Source organism: Paralichthys olivaceus, chromosome 22 (genome assembly GCF_024713975.1).
Source record: "Paralichthys olivaceus isolate ysfri-2021 chromosome 22, ASM2471397v2, whole genome shotgun sequence".
In the NCBI taxonomy this organism is placed as follows: Eukaryota; Metazoa; Chordata; class Actinopteri; order Pleuronectiformes; family Paralichthyidae; genus Paralichthys; species Paralichthys olivaceus.
The window spans coordinates 9,658,901-9,680,103 of record NC_091114.1 but is presented as its reverse complement, the minus strand read 5'-3'; the positions used below and the strand labels follow the sequence as shown (position 1 = coordinate 9,680,103).

Here is a 21,203-nt window from a genome sequence, read left to right as displayed (position 1 = left end):
CAGCAGCCATAATGTGGCATTACATTTTAGCTCAGGGTATATTGTGGCAAATTAGCATTTAGATAATGGGAGACACTTGGCATTTTAATTATTTTGCTGCCCTATGAGTGTAGCGTGTATGCCCAAAGCGCCTCCTTACATCCGTCATGTACGCCTAAGTAGTGCATTTACATATCAAGCTGCTTGGCTTGTGTACAAAAGCCACTAAAATGTCACCAGCACACAATGCACCTTGGTGTTCAATTGTTTCCAAAAGATAAGGAGGCGTATTGTTATTGACTTATGCCATATGTATTAGGGGGCAGCACAATTCCCAGCGCTGTATTATTCAGTTATTTTCAGTAGAGGTCCAAGCTGCCATGTCGGCGAGCAGCAGTGGAATGCTGTTGTGTCTGTTTGAGGGCTCCGTGCTTGCGCTCAGGCTGGGAACAACCTCCCTCTCACCCGCTTTCCTCCCTCTGATTTTCTGTGCCTCACGGAAGTGAGATTATTCATCCTCCCACGGACCTTTGCAGCGCTGGGGGTAGATGTCAAAGTGCCAGGAGCATGTGGTGCAAGGGGGTATATGTGCTCGTGTCTATTTGTGCTCACAAGCTCCTGAGTTTACATTTGTGAGTATGCATGTGTAGGAGTTGTTTGTTTTAGGCTGCGTGCATTTGATTAAATGCAGACCTGATACTTAGAGTTTAGACTTTCGAGGGCAAGCAGAGTTTACATGTTCTGTTTTTTATTTTTTCACCTGCTGTCATCCTCCCATTTCCTTCCCTTCGGGATAACAATAGCTTTCTACTGCCCGACTGTCCTCATAACTTTCATCTCCTGTTCAGCAGGGCCTGCCTCTTCTCTCTCTATCCCTCATTCCTCTCTTCAATCCCTCTCACGGTGCCTGTGTTAGGCGTACAAGCACAGACGGAGCGTGAGAAAAGCTGGCAGTGACACATTCCCTTGCTTCCCTCCCTCAGCCTCCACCTCTCCTGCTCTCTACCAAACAGTGCGCTCCTCTCTCCCTCCCTCTTCGCCGTCCTCTTTCCCCCTCCGCATTACTTTCCCCCTTGTCCCCCTCTCTTTTCTCTCACCACCTCGCTCCCTCTCTGCCTCGTTGCTCCCCTTATCCATTATATTTCCGCCCCTCTGCTCCACCCCCCTCTCACTCCCTCTTCCTTTTTTCTGGTTCATAATATGTAACATGATTTAGCCCTCCCCTGTTCATGCAGCGTAAATTTAATCCCAACCATTCCAGGTTGGCTGCTGCTGCTGCTGCGTCTACCATTTTTCTCATTCCCCCCCCGATCCTGCCACACTCTCTGCACCCGACACAATAGACTCCTCAAGATTCAGCCTGTTTGTATGATAACAAGTTCTTTTTTCCGACACTAAATGCTGATGTGCAAGGTCAAGCACGACCTGGCGGCACCTGCTTGTGCTATAGCAGCCGCCCACACGGTGACAAGAAAACATATAGCACAAGAGAAGGCCTCCCAATAAACCTGCTGTCATTTGAATAGTTTACACACGCTGAACCAAAGGCTGATTGTACTCTCTTGTGGTTTTATCTGGTGCTCACTGAAAAGCCATTAGTCGTGTCAATTGGAATCCAATAGGAAATGTGTGTACCAGTGTCATCAAGGTCAGAGGAGGTGATTCTAACATGCAGACAAAGATGAAAAGTGTTGCTTCAGTGTTTTGCTTTTTTTCCCCAAGTGACCCCACGCTCAGTAACCTTGCGTGCGTGTGTGCTTGTTCTGCGAGTGCACTGTGTGTTGGTATGCGTTCAGGGAGCAGCACAACAGGGCACTAGGATAATCAGTCACTAGACTGCAGGTCAGGGTCTTGCACTGTGGGGACCATCCATCTGAACCCAACAGCTGCTGGGAAACGTGGCGGGGGGAATGAGATGAGAGAGAAAAAGATGGGTGAGGAGAGAGGAAGAAAGAAAAAGAGAGAGAGAGAGAGAGGTGAGGTACACCAGGTAGAGCGAAAAGTCAAGGAGAGGCTGTTGAAAACAAAAAAAAACAGCACACGCTGGATGAGTGAGAGGAGGAGGAGGAGGAGGAGGAGAATTTGCGAGCCAATGCTACGTGGTGATTTCAGTCGCTGAAGTGTTCGCTCAAGGTCAGATAGGGTGGGCTGAATTCTCATGAGGACACAACCTTGCTCTTTGCACTCAAACAAGGTAACCGTTTTCAAATTGAAGCACATCCCCCTTGACCCGCGTTTTCCAATACAAAGTTGTTTACTCAAGTTTGTGCTCTTTAAAGAAAAGTGTTATTTGCTGAGGTTAGTATTTCCGTAAATTTATGACAACAATATTATTCGACTGGCGGATGAATAAATGCTATTTTGTTCTATTTGCGGTGTGACATTTCAAAGTCCAGTACAATTTGCCCACACGGAAAAAAAAGAAGCAATGAAATCTCTTGGTGCTAATTTGCACACAATTGAGATGGAACTGTTATAGTTTCCGTGTCCTAAAGCCGCAGCAGGTGCTTTAAAATTAATTATTAAACAGACAAATGTCATCAGACCCAATTAGTTCCCTGCTGTGTGCTTCATGTTGGGTGATTCATTCAGAAAACAAGATATAACCCAAAAAAACATCAGCTGTCACACTGGCAGCAGCGTTTGCTTGTCGGAAATTAGTCAGTCTTGCAGGCGCAACTATAAACCCTGACTTCTCCTCTGAGCGGAAAGTCAGGCAGCACCACCCAAAGGGTAGTTTATGATCGTGGGAGGCTTGTGTGAGGGAGGTCAGGGGGTGGCAAGAAGGGAGGGGGAAAGAGTAAATAAATAAGTATAGCAAATAAACTCCTCTGATGTGCGGTTGTCAGGGTCTTTCATGTGGAGGCTGCACTTGAGGGCATAGCTTAGCTTAGCTTGAGGGATGGTATTACACATGCCGGCTGATCGGGAGCGATGTGTGAGAAACGGCCTTGTCACTCGGTCTTAAATCACACCATCACGGGCAGAAGAAGAAAGTAGCTGTGGAGGAAAAAAAAACAAAAAAAACAGGGGAAAAACAGACGAGAGAAAAACACAAGGGAAGAGTGGTTACGAAAAAAAGAATCGTGCATGAGAATGGAGCTTTATGAAGCGAGGAGAGACTTTATACTGTGGTGGCGGAGGGAGAGGAACAGAAAAAAAGATATAAGACGGCTGCAGCTAGCATGTAAAACATGTTGTGACTTAACCCAACCCTAACCTCTCTTGATGGGAAGGTGGGGATTTAAAAAGGAAGTGGGCGGGTGGTGATGTATGTGGATGTGCTGTATGCCTTTGATGAGCTTATTTTTATAAATCTGGTCATATAATATTTTTTAAAAAAATTTAAAAAACCTGGGGCGCCACAAGTGGGTGCGTGTCACACGCAGCCATGTTTCACTTTCTTCAATTCTGCAGAACGAGGAGAAATAGAGCACAGAAACCTGGGCCCTTTTATTTGCCCTTTGACCTTGAGTTTAATACAACTGGTGTGTACGCCCTGCAGCGCTTAAGTGTATTACTGAAGTGATATTTGATTGATGCAGCGAGAACGGCTGTCCAAGTTCTCAGAGTGAGGGAAAAAAAGCGAAGAGGGCAGGTCAACGACAGCTACAGGTTGACAAAAAGAAGAGATATGTTTTTTAATGAATATTTGATATGTTCGCTCCTACTTTAAAGCATCCAGAATTTAAAGTAAGTCAAAACATAAGACAGTATTTTCAAAAGACCAATTAGTTGCAACATTTGCTGAACAAATATGCTAAATAATACAACTAGGTATTTATTTCTTTTCTGGTTACTATCAAACAACTCTACATTAGTAATAAATGTAGTTTTTAAAATGTAGCATTTGGGATATAATCCCTGACTACTATATATTGTGAAAGATGCATTTAAAACAATCAATAAAGTTATGTAGCCTGAACTGCTTCAACAATATATTAGGAAAGAAAATGATCGGCCCACAATGAGGAATCAGTGCTATATACCATCTTTGTACCATACTACTTTTTTAAACTAATGGTTCATCCAAATTTACAATGTCAGATAACTCTTCTCCAATGCTACATTCATATTCATACACAAATGTCAACTCTATCGCCCTCAGCAGGGTGTTACGTTGAAGAACACATTAAATCCGTATTATGTCAACAGCTAATAGAAGGTGTTTGAACCGGCTTCTGCCCCGACTCCTTCCACCTTGTTTCCTCTCGCTGATACCAAAAAGAGAGCAAGGCTTCAACATCAGGGCAAAATCTAAAAGAGGGATCACAGAGATCATCGCAGTACTAACACAGCAGCCGACCCTGCGTGCTCACGGCTATAACCCTGCATATATAACCCTGTAGTTTAAAAGTGTGCATGTGGGGGGTAATTACTGCATTCTTTAACTCGGCTGCTCCAGAGGAAAATGGGAAGTCCAGCCTCATAAAATGAAGCAAATTCCTATTTGCTCTGCCTGGCTGGGTACGACACTCTGCAACTTTGTTGAACAACGCAAATGCAGTATGGATCACATCCTCGCTTGTTTTGCCGTGCTTTGTCATTGCATGTGTTGGGCTAATTACAGAGGGACTGGCCTTAATAGATTTAGTGGCATTTTTGTGGCTGCTTTGGTCTGTTGGGACAACATACCGTAACTCCACTGTTTCCTTGAAGTTCAATTCAGTTTGTGCATGAGCCTGAAATTAAAAACACCCCGTTTTAAAAGTTCCCTGGAGCTGGCCACAGTAAAATTAGTCAACTTGCACGAAGGATGAGCATAATGTGGTACAACCGCTACTCTCAAACCCCATATTGAATTTGTTAAAAATGGCACAATCAGTAGCGTTCTCATGTCAGCATTTGTTTCCCACTGTTTCATACTTGCTTTTCTCAAGATATGAAGCGTGCGAGAGAATATGGAAGGACACATTTGGTGTGAAGCTGATGTAGTGAACCTTCTGCTTTGGAGAGCTTCTGCATGCATTTTCTCCCATTACAAGTTTATTGCGCTATGGCTTGAATATTAGATAAATATGAATGATTCTTTTGTTTTCCTCGCCTTAATAATATTTCTTCTCCAAATAGACCGGAATACAAAACACGCGCCTGCTCGAATGAGAGTGGAGACCGGCCATTATGGAGAATATAAACATCCCTCCCCTCCCTCCTTCTCTTTCACATTTCTGATAAGGATCATGGGGAAAGAGAGAGAGTAGACAGCTCAACAGCCCCTTTCTTTTTCTTGCCACACACTCCCTCCTTTTCTAATTAACATTGTGCATGTTGTCAGGCTTTGTTTAATAATGCATGATTGCTATCAGCAGCAAAATCCTTTGAATGAAGCACCAGTGAATGGGAACACAATAATACCAACCGGGGGCTCAGGAAGAAAGACGAGATTGTTTTTTCTTTCCATTGTAATGAGCGTTCAATGGGAGGCATCGGTGCCACCAAATGTGTGAAAGTGTAAAGACGCAGGGTGCGACGCAAGACGGCCATGTTGAGGATGAAATGGGCAAAGGTGGTGCCGCCTTTGAGGCAGTCTTTTCATGTGGACTAATGGAAATGGAAAGGATCATTTAAACCCCATGCACATGCAGCACATGTAATTACACATGCATTCATATGCACAAGCTCTCAAACAAAAAGCGACACTATTTAGGTTAAATCCATTGTCGGAAAACAATGCACCGGGGAAACTGCAGCATTTCTGCCAGGTCTCTTAGCACATCAGAATTTAATCTGCGGGGCAATTTATTATTTGAAATGAACACCGCAAATCAACACTAAATCTAACTGTTCTTGGGACTTCAGGGGTGGGGGGGTTTACCTGTGCTTACATTAGCTTCTCCTTGTATTTACTCACATGGCACAGCCTCTTGGTGGCCTCCCTCACTGCTGGTTACACAACATGCAGATGGTTTTGTTTGCCTCCATCAGCTTGCGTGTGTGTCCACGGTGGCCATGGACAGAGAGGGGGGGAGGGGAGGGGGCTGCAGAGTACTGCTCCTTGTGCGCCGCCTAATGTCATGTCATTATGGAAAATCCACACTTCATTAATTAACACAAAGGCTATCATTTAGATTTGGAGGGGTAGATGCTTAAAACTATCAGTGGAGGAGATGGACAGAGGTACCTACAGATCCCTCCGCTCAGGTTTCTTCAGTCCAGTTGATTCTAATCAAATCCACAGTCGCTACAAACATTACCCATGTGAAAATATCTAATATCTGGCTCAGATGTATGTATATGTATTGGGATCTGTGTTTGTAAGAGGCGCGTGTGTCGGAGGTGGCGTGAGCAAGGGGAAGAGATTGCCTCAAATTGATTCCCTTCGCCACGCGTCCCCCTGCTGCTGCGCTAGCTGCTCGCCCTGCAGCGCTCGGAGACAGGTAGTCGTGTCTATCTCCCCCCAACACAAATCGAGTGTGACAGGTGTGCTATCTTCCCGTCTTTCCTGCCATTTACAGCCCACAGAAATCAAAGAGGGAGCGCCAGGAGCAAGAAAGAGGATGATTGGTAACAGGGAAATGAGGTACTTAGTCATCATCGGGCCTACTGATTGGGCTTAGGGGGTTTGTTTTACCCTTTTTTTTTTTTCTTTTATCGAGAGGCGGCCATATCTGCAGATAAACAGTAAATACTATTTTTAGCAAAAGCATTTACATGCACAGTTGCTGACTCGTCAATAGGCAGTTACCAAAACTGCAGAATTCCCAAACTTCAAGAGATCTGACTCTGTGCACGTGTTTGATCTCTGAAATGTCACGGGACGCAAACCATGACCCGCTCTGCCTCGACCAGCCCCCGCAGCTGAAACAACAGCATCCTGCAGGACGACGCAGGCGAACACGCTTGCATACTAACCAGCAGTACAGTATGTCATCAAAGCTCACACACTAGGATTAGCCGAGAGCCGCGTTACGCGCCGAAGACTACCGCAGAGCATCCATCACTAAGGATCAAGCTTGGGCTTAAGCAAATGGATGACAAGGGATAGATCCAGTCTGCAGCTAATACTAGCTCACTGTATCACATTGATTTTCACAGCCGTGTCGTGGCCCTGTTGGTAAAAGGCTGAAAACATGAATGGCTCAACAGTCTTTTATTTGTTGTTTGAGCAGCGCTGGGTAAAAGACAGTGTGTGTGTGTGTGTGTGTGTGTCACTTTGTATGCTCACCTACAGCTAATCAAACATCTACTATGGAATAAATGTGATGTAAAAGCATGAATTTGTGCTTAAGATTAATTGCTTTTTTAATCTTGTACCTTATATCACAGCATTTACATCTTGTATTTTGCTTTTAAAGAAAATTCTCAGCCGTCCCATAAGTTGTCAAATTTAACTCCCAACTGAGGAAGTATGAAATAGCTGTCTCTCTCAGCATTTCGGAATATTTCCTGACTATCCTATCATGTAACATGTGATGAGCCGTGTCTCATGTGAAACACATATCCACACTGATCTGAGGGGGACGTCGAATGTCTAACAATGTCTTTTTATGCGGCGCTGTTTAATTGGTGCTCGCGACCAAAGCTGTGAAGACAAAATCTTATTACTTCGCTCTTTCATCAGTGTGGTTTCTCTCTCTCTCTCTCTCTTGCACTCACTATCTCTCTCCCTCTCATGCACAAATGCACCCACATTGTGTGAAGTGACTATTCCATTTAGAGAACTGTCAGAACATACCCCGTGAGCACATCAGCCTCTTCCTATCCTCTGTCAGCTCTAGCCGAGGCTGTGTGGGGGTATGTCAAAAATGTGCAGGGATAGATAAAACCCGTGGAGCCAAACAGCTTTGTTTCATTCAGTCGCTTTCTCTTTTTTTTTCTCCCTTCTCCTTCCCTCTCCCTCTCCCTCCTTGCCTTGCATAGGCTGTGAATACCCTGCATCTGAGAAATCAGACCAGACTGACTCACAGGACTCTGTGAGCCAGTGCCACCGAGGCTGCCAAAGCATGCTGGTGCCAAGCTGTCCCACCATGCACAGAGCCAGACCCACGCTGCTGCTGCCGCTGCTGCTTGTCCTGGGTCTGCTCCTCCACCTCGCCGACGCTCAAAGTAAGTGGACCGTTGGCTATCACTAGGGGCCTCAAGTGTTGTGTCCTGCCGGGTTGGGGAGGGCTGGCGAATTGGTTGTGTTGCTGCTTTTACATTGATCATCAGATGCAACAAATACAGTAAAGTTTTTCATGAAACACAAAAACACACACACACACACACACACACGCACATGTACGTACTGTCATAAGACTGCTGACACACTGGGGGGCATATTACCACCACTCATACAGGATGTTCATCTCTCACCAAATTTGTATATTTACTTTATTTAGGTATCACAAATTCAAATTTAGATTTTAAATTTCATTACATCACTTCCCTTGAATAGCTGCTTTTAGAGGAATTCAAATTATGGGAGGAAAAACCAAATTGTATTAATAAATGTATGAAAAAATATCAAATTTCCCCTCATCTCAAAAATCATAATAATAAAATTAATTTGATACTAAAAGTCTGATGTTCAATGAAGTATGATTTAAGAAAAAAGACATGAACAATGTTTTTATACTCAAGAGGGCGTGGCATCCTGGCTAACCTGGAACCTGAACATTTCATAATATCAAAACACCAACTTGTTGATTCAGGAAGAGTTTGTCCAAATATTAGAAAAGTATTAGGTTATGTTCAACATTGTTAAACCAAGTGAGTAAATCTAAATTAAAATCACTCAAAATAAGTAGATAGATTAGAGATAAATAAATACATATACAGTCATTCATTGTGGGGTCTAATAGATTCATTTAAAGTGAAGGATTTTAGCATATGTAAAATGCAGGTTCACAACCTAGCATGGCTGTGGGTAAGTTGTAATCTTATTGACATGTTGTGCTTCTCCTCCCACACACACACACACACACACACTCATATTTCACCGTCATCCATCTCTCACAAAAACATCAAAATCTGTTCAAGTCTCTATTTTCCAGCTCCTTTTTTTTTGCCACGAGAAACTGTCTTGTGAACCAGAAATGGGCCTCAGCCAAGAATCTCATGATGAGAAGTCATTGGAATTGAGTTACTTGACACCAGACACCTGCCCATTGATGTGTGACAACAGTTTTCAAACCTCATTGAGCTCATGGTCCTGCACCGCAGCATCACCCCCTTTTTGCCGTCCTCTCTTTTTTTTTTACACTAAGATCCATGAATCATTAGCCTCTGGAGTCACAGAGGGATGAATAAAAGTTTTATTGCTCCCTTTGCGCCGACTGAAGCCCCTCAGTTCAGCTGAATATCTCTGAATGAAGGGATCATTCACCCAAGGTCATATACAACGGAGCCGCGCAAAGTGAAATTGATGGGCGAGATTTTCAACTTTGTGCTTGAGAAATGTTCCCTGCAATCTGTTCAAATGTGCTTTATTTTTCTTCTCGGGCCCCCGCCACATATGTCTCACAGCAGGGGAGCGGCAAATGGAGAAATGTATTCTCCGTTTATTCCCCGTTTTATGTGCAGCTCTAGAATTTATTGACACAATATAATTACGGGACCTTCCCAAAACGACATTAACGGTCGATAAACGTTAGCATTGAGGGGGGCTCTTTAGTAGCTCTACTCTCGGAGACTCTCCCCCTCCACAGTCTAGCGTGAATTTACATGACAGAATTCGATGTGAAAAAAAAAACTACCATTGCCAAAATCTTCCCTCAGACAACTGTCTTCACGGAACGTCCACTCTCTCGCGTGTCCAGACATTCCACAGTCACATTGGAGCACTTGTGTAATAGAAACCTGCGCTGGTGCAGTCAGCAGCCCCCAAATCTTGACGCCTCTGTGCTCACCATCCCCCATAAACACCCCCCCCCTCCCATCAACTTCGTCCTTACAGCCGTCTGCCTGTTAGCAGCTGCTGATGCCCCCCTACCCTTCTTGGACAGCTGTGCCGGGTCATCATTTCAAAGCCAAAACAAACTTATCAAGAGGTAGCCACAGTGGCTGTGTGTTAATGATTGGGGGGTGGGGGGGAGCCAGAGAGCTCACGGGGATCACGCGCGTGTGTCCCGTCTGTGACTGAGGTTTGACGGCAAGTGGCTGTTCATAGCCAGAACCACTTTAGGCCGTACACATTAGCCCTGGGATTTATCTCTGCCCTGTTTTCTCCTTGGTCTCCCACATGCACGTGTTGTTTCCCCCCCTCCCCAACTCCCTTCCATTGTTTTTCTTGCTAATTGCCAATTTTCCCCTCATTTCTTATTTGGGCATTTTCTTTCTGCTGCTTTTCTGCCTGTGTTTTTGTCTTCTCCCCACCTTCTCCCCTTGCTGTTTGGAAGCAGTGCAACAGCCCCTTCCAGCAACTCGGAAGGTCTTTAATTTCCTCTACTGTGCCACTGCATATTCATAGGCAGCCCAGACACTCTGGGGTTCTCTCCCCATCTGTGAATTGCACTCCGGACCAAATAGACCTCCGTTTAGTCCGCTCCAGACTAACCCCTCGGCACAAAAAATCCGCCTGCATTTCCGAAAGAGAAAGCTGCCCTCTGTTGGTGCTCTGGATCCATTTGGGTGTGAGCAGGCCTCCGGCTGTGGATATGGTGGAGGATATGAGACATGTGAGAGCAGAAAATGGCTGAGTCGGCCTGCTCAACAGATGGCACGGTCCTCAGAGCCAGTCCTACTCGCTACCCCGTACAGTGGACACTATGGCTCTCTCTCTCTCTCTCAAGGAAAATGCCAATCAGGCCCCAGAATAAACACATTTCTGTTGATGCGTCAGTTGGGTTATTACCAAATGAGACCTGCATGTAGCTTGGAGGAAGATAACAGATTCAAAATTCCTTGTAAAGGATTATGTAGCTATGTTTTTCCTTTTTGGTCCGTTGTTGTGTTTTCAATCTGTCATTGTTTTGTGTTAGGCCCTCTCTCTCTGTAGCTCCCTGTCTCTCTCTCTCTCTCTGGTTTTCTCCTTCACCCTGTCCCCCTCACTCTTCAAATGCAGCCCATTTAATTTGTGTGGCAAATTGGGCTTGGCAATCGTTTGAAAGAGGGGCATAATTGTCCCCGGTGAGCCAAGGGGACAGAGGGGCGAGAGAGGAAGAGCAGGGAGGCGACAAACAATTCCTCTGTGTCTTTCGCTAAACAGTAATGCAAAAAGGAAAGACGTCGAGGATGAGAGGAGAGCAGGAAGCGTTTAACATTTCCACCTGGGCAGGAATAAATCTGGCTAGGGCTTTGGTGTGGATAGCGAGACTAAATAACTCAGGTGATAGACTGTTTCATGGAGCAAAAACAAACCTGGTGTTAGAAGTAAAAAAAAAAAAAAATCCCACAGGCTTTTTGTGATTGAGCTACAGTTTCCACACATCAGCCCTTAATGATTGAGCTACACTTCCAGAACAGGCTGATCTGCAAAAGTGAAAACTGCTGACTGTTGTGGGACATTTCTGTCCTCAATGAACAAACTATAGGAAGAAAAACCAACAGTTTAAAAAACATTCTGATTGACAATATGCTGAGTTACATCTGTGGGGAAAAAACACTCTTTAGCCTTTCACACCACTTGCTGTGCTGGACCATGTTAAACCCCTGGGTTGAATAGCTTTTAACTGATTCCTCCCATTACTGGTGGGGGTCCCTGGGAGCCAGCACGCGTCGCTTTAACACGTCAAATGGGTATCGACAGGCTCCACCAGCCTCTCTGAACATTGAGATGTTCACACCCGAACCCAATTTCTCTCACCTATGCTTATTCACAGGCAGCGGTGTATACAGGAGCACGCTCACTGCGTCAACAGGCCTTGAATATACTGTATGTGCGATGCTCTTGAGCAACATGGGACGAAAGCAGCACATTTTCTTTTCTTTTTGAGAAAAACTCAAAAACTGTCACGTTTTAATGTTTGCTCAGTAATCAGAGACGTTTTTTTCCTCTCTCCTCTTTTCCTGAGCTAAAATTGGACTCTAATGTTTGGCTCTATAAGTGGTAATTTGGTTGACAACACTGCGAGTTGAATGCAGATGATGGTCACCACAGTTTCTTGTGGTGTTATGATATAATACCGCACAAAAAAACAAAACGAAAAAACAGGAGGACGCATTTTGACATGAACAACTAACCCCAACCCTAAACCTGCATGCACACACACACATATGCACGGCCAATAAATGAACACAATGTTATCATATAAAGCAGAGTAAAGATGAATGAAAGTCCCAAATACATGCACGCACGCACGCCCCCTAAACACGATCACCTTGCAGCAAGTCCGAGAGCTAATGATACTCTGTTCCCCAGATGACATCAGGCTGTAATATGTGTGTTTTATGCATGCCCGACCTAATATGAATTATTGTAAAATAGTGTTGTATTTGCATATGAGCTTCCGGGCTGTACTGGAATTAGCATTTTTACAACAGCTCAAATTAAATCCCTCTGCTTAATTTGCCTGCATGCTAATTTGATTTAAATTGAGTCTATTCCGTTCCCTTTTACACTCATATACCCACACAGTGCTATCATAAAAACCACACACACACACACACACACATTCAAGTGCATGCACACGTATGAACGCACGCTATGTACTCTTAAGAGCTGCAGCCTACATTCACCACCCCACACACTGCCTGGTTATGTGCCGAATTAGACACACAGATAAACACATGGAGCTTGCATGTGTGTGTGTATGTATGTGCAGAAAACAGCATTAAGAAAAGAGGTGTACAGCACTCATGGCTGTTTTGTTCCAACTTTAAACCACTGCAATCCCCCAGTCTACCACCTCGTTTATCATTCTGCCGGACACTGCTCAAGTGGAAATCTCATTGTTGGCTCCACTCGTTCATTTCAAAAACCTGCCTTTGTACAGTACATCTTTTCTTTTTCTTTTTTAAAGCAGCAACATCAGAGAGGAGAGAGCATATGCATCATGTTCACACTTCAAATATATGTGATGAAAGCACCTACGGCTGAGTGTGCCAGCACTTAATTAGCATTTAGATGTTTGGATGAAGACCTTGTGACAGGACTAGGAATCTCAGATGGAACAATGTTATCAGTGCCAGGCAAGATGCTTCTTGCTCGCAGGTTGAACAAAATAAGCACTAAGTTGTTACTTTTTTTTCTTCTTCTTCTTCGGTAAAAAGCCTGAACCGACTGCTTGTCAACAGTGTGCTGTGCAATTATGTTCAAAGGTTGCATCAGGCCCATGATTAACTCCATGAATACTGATTTCTCTGGCAACTACACCCAAGTGTATTATTTAAGGCCATTAGCTTCATCTATGGATTGCAGTCATTTCGCGTTGCACTCAGACCACAAAAGAAAAGCAATTTTCACCAGACTCCTGACCCTCCCACTAAAGAACAGTTACACACAATATGGAGAATATGTTATACATGCCCAGATGCAGGTAATTAAAGGCTAGCCCCGAGCATCTAATGCTATGCCTAAGTGCACTTATGTCTCCAAGACACTTTGACTTGAAAATGGAGGGGTAATTCAACCACACTGAACCATTCATGTCTCATGAGTGGGAATATTGACAAGACAAAAGCACCATATGAGCTAAATTGTAAATCCATTGGAGTGGCAATCAACAAACTCGTACAATAAATCCATACTTTTTGAATACTATCGCACTGTGAAATAACAAGGAGAACAACGAGTCTGGCACCGCCTTATCTGTCCAATGAGCATTTCACCCCCCCCCCCCCCATCACAAAACAACAGAGGGTCATGTTAGCACAAGATGAGGTTTCTAAACTTGCACAGTCTCTCCGTCTCTCTCAGACATGCACAGACCCACACAAAGGGTACCTTGTAGCCTGCCTTTGAAGCTGGGATCATCCGGCAGTGAGCCGGAGCATAATGGCTGCTGTTTTGCATCTGCTCGGCTTACACTTGGCATGATTCGGGCCCTCGCTGGCGTGTGTACTAAATCTGATCGCCGCCTCAAACACTACGTCAGTGAACTGTGTAACAGTGCAGGTGTTTCATGACACTGCAACAGTGACAGTGCAATTAATGGATTATTGCTGTGGCTGCAGCGATGGGATTACTGGACCAGTCAAGTTTGAAATATATCAGTGTTCGCTGCACAGATTACATTTTACTGCCGCGTGCAATCATGTAGCCAGAGAAGACAGTCAAACTAAAACAGACGGATTTAAGCATTTTACTATGTTTTCATTTAAAAATTGCGTTTTTCAAACTAAACTGATCCCTGATCTCTGTCCACATATGTTTTTTTGGCCCTGAATCAGTTTAAAACCCGAACTAGCCTGAAAACACATATCACATTACCACTCGTGTGTAAACAGGAAGGCATGATTTTCCTGCCGGACATGGGAATTCTCACAGATTGCTCAAATAATAGCTTCCTCCCCTACACATCTTATCAGTTGCATCTTTGTAAAATGCAGAATTTAACTGCACAGCAGGGTCAGCAACGCTTGTAGATGATGATCAACCGCAATCAAACATCTCCGACCAGACTAAAATGTGGCGCCGGAGATTTCAAACTAATCTCAGGGCCAGCAGCGTCTCCAAACATCTTCATTTTAGCAGCTCTATACTCCTAAAAGTTCCAGACTCTTAAATCGAATTAAACCTTTTTAAATACAGAAATACAATTCAAAATGGCACCATGCACTTCCATTATATTTACAACCACCAGATATAATATACTGGTAGGGGATTGTCTGTTGCTCTTTATGCGTCAGTGTACTCTGGTGGCGGTGGCTGATTTATCGCCCGACTCCATTAAGTATGTTCTGCACACAGGTATCCCAGAATAAACGCTCATCAAATGCAGCTTCAGCATTTGACTTTTTATGAGTTTGTGCTTGTAAAACAGACCTATGATTACAGTTTCAGCGAGTATTACCACCGCGTCGCTAAGATACATTCAATTAAGGCCTGAAAATATATCACTCTTCGTTCTAAGGAGCAAAATCCTCCCTCCCTGCTCTGTGTATGGATGGAGTTATAAACACTTTTAAAGCCCACAACTGTTTGATCATAAAAGAGTTTTCGAATTCTCTCTGCCTCTGAGTTGCATGCATCTCTGTGTGTGCGGCCGTGCGCGTGTGGTTAACACCTGGCCCTCGGCCGGAGCTGTTTGGTCCCACACCAGGGGTCTTAAGAGTGCGACTCATCGAACTGATCTCAGCACAGCACATTTGTGTGCCTGTGGGGTATGTTGAGATTCTGCAGTGGGGTTAATGGTCTAAACCATTCATCTCCACGGAGTGCCTCAGGGCGATCTCTCAGTCCCGGCTAGAAAAGCTTATATCCCCCACCTTCCTAGCCTCGGCACTCTCCATTGCTTGATGCCGATTGGGAATCTTTATGCCCTAAGCTCCTCTTGTCACAGATGATTTACATTTGGCGGAGTGACGAGTGTGAGTGCTCAAAGTCCGTCTTTGGAGACCCGTCTTTCTCACCTAATACTCTCTCGCACACTATATCTGTCACTCTTCTCTGTCATTCTGACTTCTCACTTTATTTGTTTGCTTGCTCACTCATTAACTCTCACACACACACACACACACTATGCGACTTGCACTCGCTCCCTCTTTGGCGTCGCTGCACCATCAAGTGAGTCATGCCATTTGAGGAGCTGAGATTTATTGTGACACACGGCTTTGGTGTGGTTTATTAGTTATGGCAAATGAGAATGAAAGCCTCCATTGAGACGTGGAAACGCTCTCACACCACAGCCAGACCCATGGGCCTTTCCCGCTGAAACTGAGCCAAGCTCTTTGTTTCTAATGTCGCACTCCTCATTCCATCACACCACAGAACATGCAATATTCATCCCCTCTCACACACACATGCATGCACACACAATTACTGAAGGGTCCCTGGACATTTACGAGGTGTTTATATAGCATCCATCATAGCATCCATGAGCAGTCAGTTTCTCCTTAGGTTTAATATTCCCTCGGTGCCAGCATTCACGTCATTCATCATTCTCTCATCAACTAATTAATTACTACAATCCTTTCCATCACGAGTTGTGATGTGGGGAATTTCAACTGTAAGTGTAGATCATTTATTTACGACAGAGAGGTACTTGGACAGATAAAATCAGAGTGGTCAATTTGCCTCTAAAGTTAAGATCTCCCTCCCTTCATATTAGGAACGTTAACACACAGTCCAACATATTTCATCACAGAATCTAGTTTCAGTCTAATTCACTCCTTATGCAGTAATTTGTTATTCCAGTCATCCCACCACTTTTATCTCCCCTTCACTCTGATAGTTAGTACTATTAGTACTGGGTGATGGGGGGGGAGTTGATCACTTCAGGATTTTTGCCTACGTGGAAGTACACATTCCAAAAACAGATTTTCCTCTTCTCTTCATCCCTCGGAGAGAGAGGGGGAAAAAATAAAACATTATCAGGGGGAGTCTGGGAGAGATTCCTTTTCACTCCCTCATTCCCTCTCCTTCCACTGCCCACACGGGTAAAGCAGAAATTTCACACCACATGATGTGTTGCCTCTCATTACACAGCTCCATTTAATTGGCTGCACTTTCCCCCTGTTGTGATTATTGAAGGAGAGATGTCCACAGAAAAGGATAAGCTGTATTTTTGCCATTAAGTCCCCACGGTGGCAGCCTTATTTGTATCTTTGGTCAAATTATGCCGACTCCAGTAAGCGAAGATTGAAAACACCCAGGAGATAGTACTCAGTTAACAGGTAGCAGAGGGCTATTGTGTTGTCTGAGTGTTGAGCCCTATTTCTGCAAATTGCTTTTCTTCTGCATCAAATACATGTTTGTTTCACCTCCCATTATCAAGCAACTCAGTGAAAACATTAAATAATGAGAGTTGATTAAAATTGACAGAATATGACAGATTTTTACAAGGCATTAAATTGCTTTGTAAAAATCTGTCATATCATGATAATTTCACATTTTGTGTGAAAAAATCCTTTTACAGATGCAAATTCATCCATTTTATTTTACACACTCCCACATACAGTATCTGATATGTGAAAATTCCTCAGGCAAACAGTATGTATATGTAATATGCTGGCAGTAAAAGCAGTGCACAGTTACACACAATCCCGGTCTGAGAGGAATATATGTATAAAAATAGTACCATCTTGTCCACAACACCTAATGGAACCAAGAGAGGGACAATATGGCATATCTGTAATAATATGCTTTCATTCTCCATTACTGCCGAAGAGCACCAGTGATCAGATGGTCTGGAAAATCCACTTTGACCTCTGCTATAAATAACTACATTCTGTGATGTCTGCCTCTGTGATGTGTATACAAATCATGCAACTGCTGAAAAATGAATGAATTAATGCTTTAAAACTAAAAGCAACAATTGACGGACCAGGAGTTTCAAAACAGAAAGAGAACATTTCGGAGAGAAGGAGCTTAGATGGAGATTAAAAGAGTGAACTGATTGACTTTCAAAGGCCTCCAAACCAGATGAGGTGATACTAATGAAGCTAATGTGGGGTTACAGGGATTTCTTTTCATGTTTCTTCACTGCTCAGAGATCATTTCCAAGAAGTAATCCTGAAGTGTACAACTTAAATCCTACAGATATGATTAGTCTCCTGACATCTCACCAAACCAACTGTTGTTGCATGTTCAACAATGTGCCAGAAGTAGCCCGCTGGGGGGTAATCTCAAAGTTGAAACATCATCAGTGACATCACAGCAAGTGCAGGGGGGTCAGGGGTTAAGGGGTTAGGGTCAGGGGGGGTCCCGAGAACCGCTCATTCAAAACACGTCACAGTCAACACTGCACTTCCCGGAGTCCTCAGAAACACACCCACCCCGTTTGAAGTTCATCGTATGAGCGGTTGTCAAGAAAAAATGAAAAACTGGATCTGAAATGTTTGTGATTGAAGTCAAAAGTAAACAAGAAAGATGCTGCAGTTTGGATTGTATGCCACATTTTGATCTGGTTTCAAGTCTCTTGCCACACAAAGTTTACTTTTATCTAGAAAGTATTACTCAGAATATGTACTGACGACTCACTTCCATCAAAGGTAGCGAGGCAACATGAATTACATGAATTATTTTGTGTGTACAGAGCTGGAATCGCTGTGGTTGTTGTGCTTTTTGCTGGTGGTATCATTAATATTATTGTGGAAAATGCAAGTTGTAGAAAAAATATAGGTTGGGACGGCGATTCAACAATCTTCTGTTAAAATTGTAATCCACTGCGACGGACAGGAAAGCAATGAGCAGCGAAAATAACCCAAGTTAGTTGTAATCAATTGGCTGCATGGCGACTTAAGCGATTCAGGGATGGAGATGGGGAGTCACAATAATAGCAAACACACACGAAAACAACACAGAACCATGAGAGGGTATTCTTATCTCAGGATGACTGCTATCTGGTGGAAGAGGGCCACTTTTGTTTTGCCGTGCCCCATTGTGTGGCATCTTTGAAATCCACGAGGGCTTGTTACACAGCATTCATTTTGTTTCATCACTTGCACAAAGGCCCGACTGACATTATTTGAGATAGTTTGTTTCAGGTACAATGAAAGCAATTATTCAGGCCGCGCCGAGACCGAGTAGTAAGAAAGCAATATTACTGCCAATGATAGAATATTGCAGCAAATTGTTAATAAGAGTTACACAAACATCTTTTTTTATCGTTCGTAGGCTCATTTCATCAATGCACCACTCCAGTGTCAGGTATTGGCTTTTTAAGGCTCGCTAGTAAATGACAAAGTTTGAGTAGCGGTGCGATGTAATGAACACAGAGTTCGATGTTTGGTCAAGGTCGCCTGTGGTAACAACAAGAGAAAAACATTTGGTTCTGAGTCACTTAATGAGCAAAAATCAAAGTGGCCTCACACTGGTAGTAAAACTTGTAGAACATCTAAGGCACTCCTGGGTCCCCGCAAAAATTTTACAACTCCAGGAGAGAGGAAAGTTTTTTCCCCCCCTCGAAATACCAGTTCTTTTTTATCATCTCCCTGATGTAGTCAGGTACAGTGGAGCCGGTGTCCGTCACGTCAGGGAGCCGCAGAGCGTGCTCTTGGTCACGCATGCAAAAAAACTGTGTTCACGTTTACTGCCCCCCCCCCCCCCCGCGCTTCTCAGAATGTAGATTTATCCACACGGTCACTGCTCTACATCTGTTCAAGATCTGGAAATATCGATCATGTGATAATTAAATTGTCCACCCTAGCTTGATATGGATTAATAATTGGTCGCTAATGCCCTCTTGACATTTCGCCTTATCGACGCGATACTGTTTGCAGCACTGCGCTGATAATTATGACGCTCGGCATTCCTCATTTTGTCCCTAATGACGCCCATCAGTCGGCTCAACTTTTGCCTCAGAATTAAAAAGGATTGAAATGGAAGTGAGGGGGGGGATGGATGTTTTTCTTGGGATCCATTATTCAATGTGTGGGCATTATCGCAGCGATATTTCCCTGCCATACGAGAGAGTTTCTTTTCCTACGTTGCTCATTCCCTGATGCATAATCAGTCAAAATAAAGATAAACCGCCATGTTGCTCCAAACCACGTACAGAGGAGATTGTTGGGAAAAAAACAACAGCACCACGAGGAGCACTATAAATACTGAGATGAGAAGGTGGTATGGGCATCGTGCCACATCACCGCTTTGACTTCCTCTCTGCCATCTGCGAGTGTTCCTCCACTGGCATCCTCACAAAGGGCTTTGTGCGTTTTTCACCTTTGTCCCTTTTCTCGATGTTTAATTAGGTTATTTACTTCAGCCTCACCTCCTAGTGTTTCATTATAGCGGGCACTGCAGATAGGGCTTCACACGGGGCAGGGGCAGATAAAAAGTTAGGACAAAAGATGATAAATGTCGCGAGCGCGGACCGGAATGCAATCTGGCTGCTCCGATGCAGAGATGCTCTAATGGCTTCCCCGCAAGGAAAGGGGGGGGGGGGGGGAGAGGCACTGTTGAGATGGCAACGTGATAAATGGTGCTGGGACGGCTGTAAGGACTGTAGGCAACACAAAGAAAAGAGTCATGGAAGGAGGGAAAAACGAAGATGACCACAAAATGGAATATAATTAATCTGGACTTGGTCCCCCTTTCCTGACAAATTCAGCGCGGAAGAAGAAGAGGAAGGGAAATTGTTTTTTAGCTACGTGTTCACCCAACCTCCCCGTTTCCTCCCCACCATTCCATTTTCCTCCCAGGTCGAAATGGCAAAGGGACGTATGGGTTCTGACAACGCGCCAGCACCTGTGGCATGATTAATGGCAGCGGACTCGCCTTTCAAGCTGCAGAGTGAAAATATCGGCTCCAAAAACACACCACAAAGGAGAACTCTGCCATAAATATAATTCTTCTGCTATTTACCAGTGCAGTACACGGATGTAGGTTTGAGAGTTCCTTTAAGTTAAAGAATAATCACCGTGGTCATTTTGTTTACACAGAAGTAAATAATGCGTCTTTTTCTGAACTATATCATAAATATCGTAAATGTACAATTATTACTGGAGATAATAGAAAGAAAAAAGAAGCATAGGAGAAGAATGTGTCAAGTGCATCTCCAGTTTAAATTTATCGATTGGTAAGTTTCTAACCTGAACTGTTAATAACAGAGATAAAGGACACTATATATAACCTTCTCAGGATTTATCTGAACTCTACATTCGTGGCTTCAGAAAACTCACAATTCACATTTATTTGATGGCATCGCCTCGGCACGGCAATAAACTGCCTCTCCGTCAGTTTGACCCTCCTCAAGTTGAAAAATCATTTGTGAGTCGTGTGTTCACTTTATGTGCTTGAGTGCCAGTGACTTCGTAGAATATTCATGAAGTTACCGTTCACGCCGAGCCAACGTGTCGGCTTTCTGTTTCACCTTTAATATATGTGAGAAAGCGGATGAAGTCATAAGTCACGGAGGAGCGCCGGTACCTTCTGGCATTTTGGGAAGACGACAGTGGCTTTTTACTCTCTCCATCACAGTTTCACGACTCCACATTAAAAGCCGATAGCCCCTGCCATTAGTCACGGCTGTGCTTTTGGAATAATCCAGGCAACTGGGGAAAGGGAACTGTCGATCGATATATAGGCCTTTACATTTTGTGACACCCTTTCACAAAAGCACAATCACATCATCTGGACCCAGAATTAAATGGTGAAGAGTGTTTCTATTCACATTTCAAATGCTAACGTACACACACTTAGTGCATAAGAGCCACACACATTTACTAGAGCCCATTACTGCTGGCAAACATTTGAGCTTGAG

The 21,203-nt window shown here is 43.9% G+C and overlaps 1 protein-coding gene across 40 annotated transcripts in view; it reads left to right on the top strand.

The window, feature by feature from the left end:
- The window catches only part of LOC109634861 (protein tyrosine phosphatase receptor type D), a 335,897-nt gene that overhangs the window by 236,824 nt on the left and 77,870 nt on the right, over window positions 1-21,203 (top strand). For all 40 annotated transcript variants that reach the window (XM_069518437.1, XM_020095632.2, XM_020095637.2 and 37 more), the window contains one exon: window positions 7,840-8,025. In XM_069518437.1, the coding sequence (XP_069374538.1) occupies window positions 7,923-8,025 (103 nt within the window). In that variant the 5' untranslated portion in view covers window positions 7,840-7,922. The remainder of the gene's footprint in view (window positions 1-7,839; window positions 8,026-21,203) is intronic.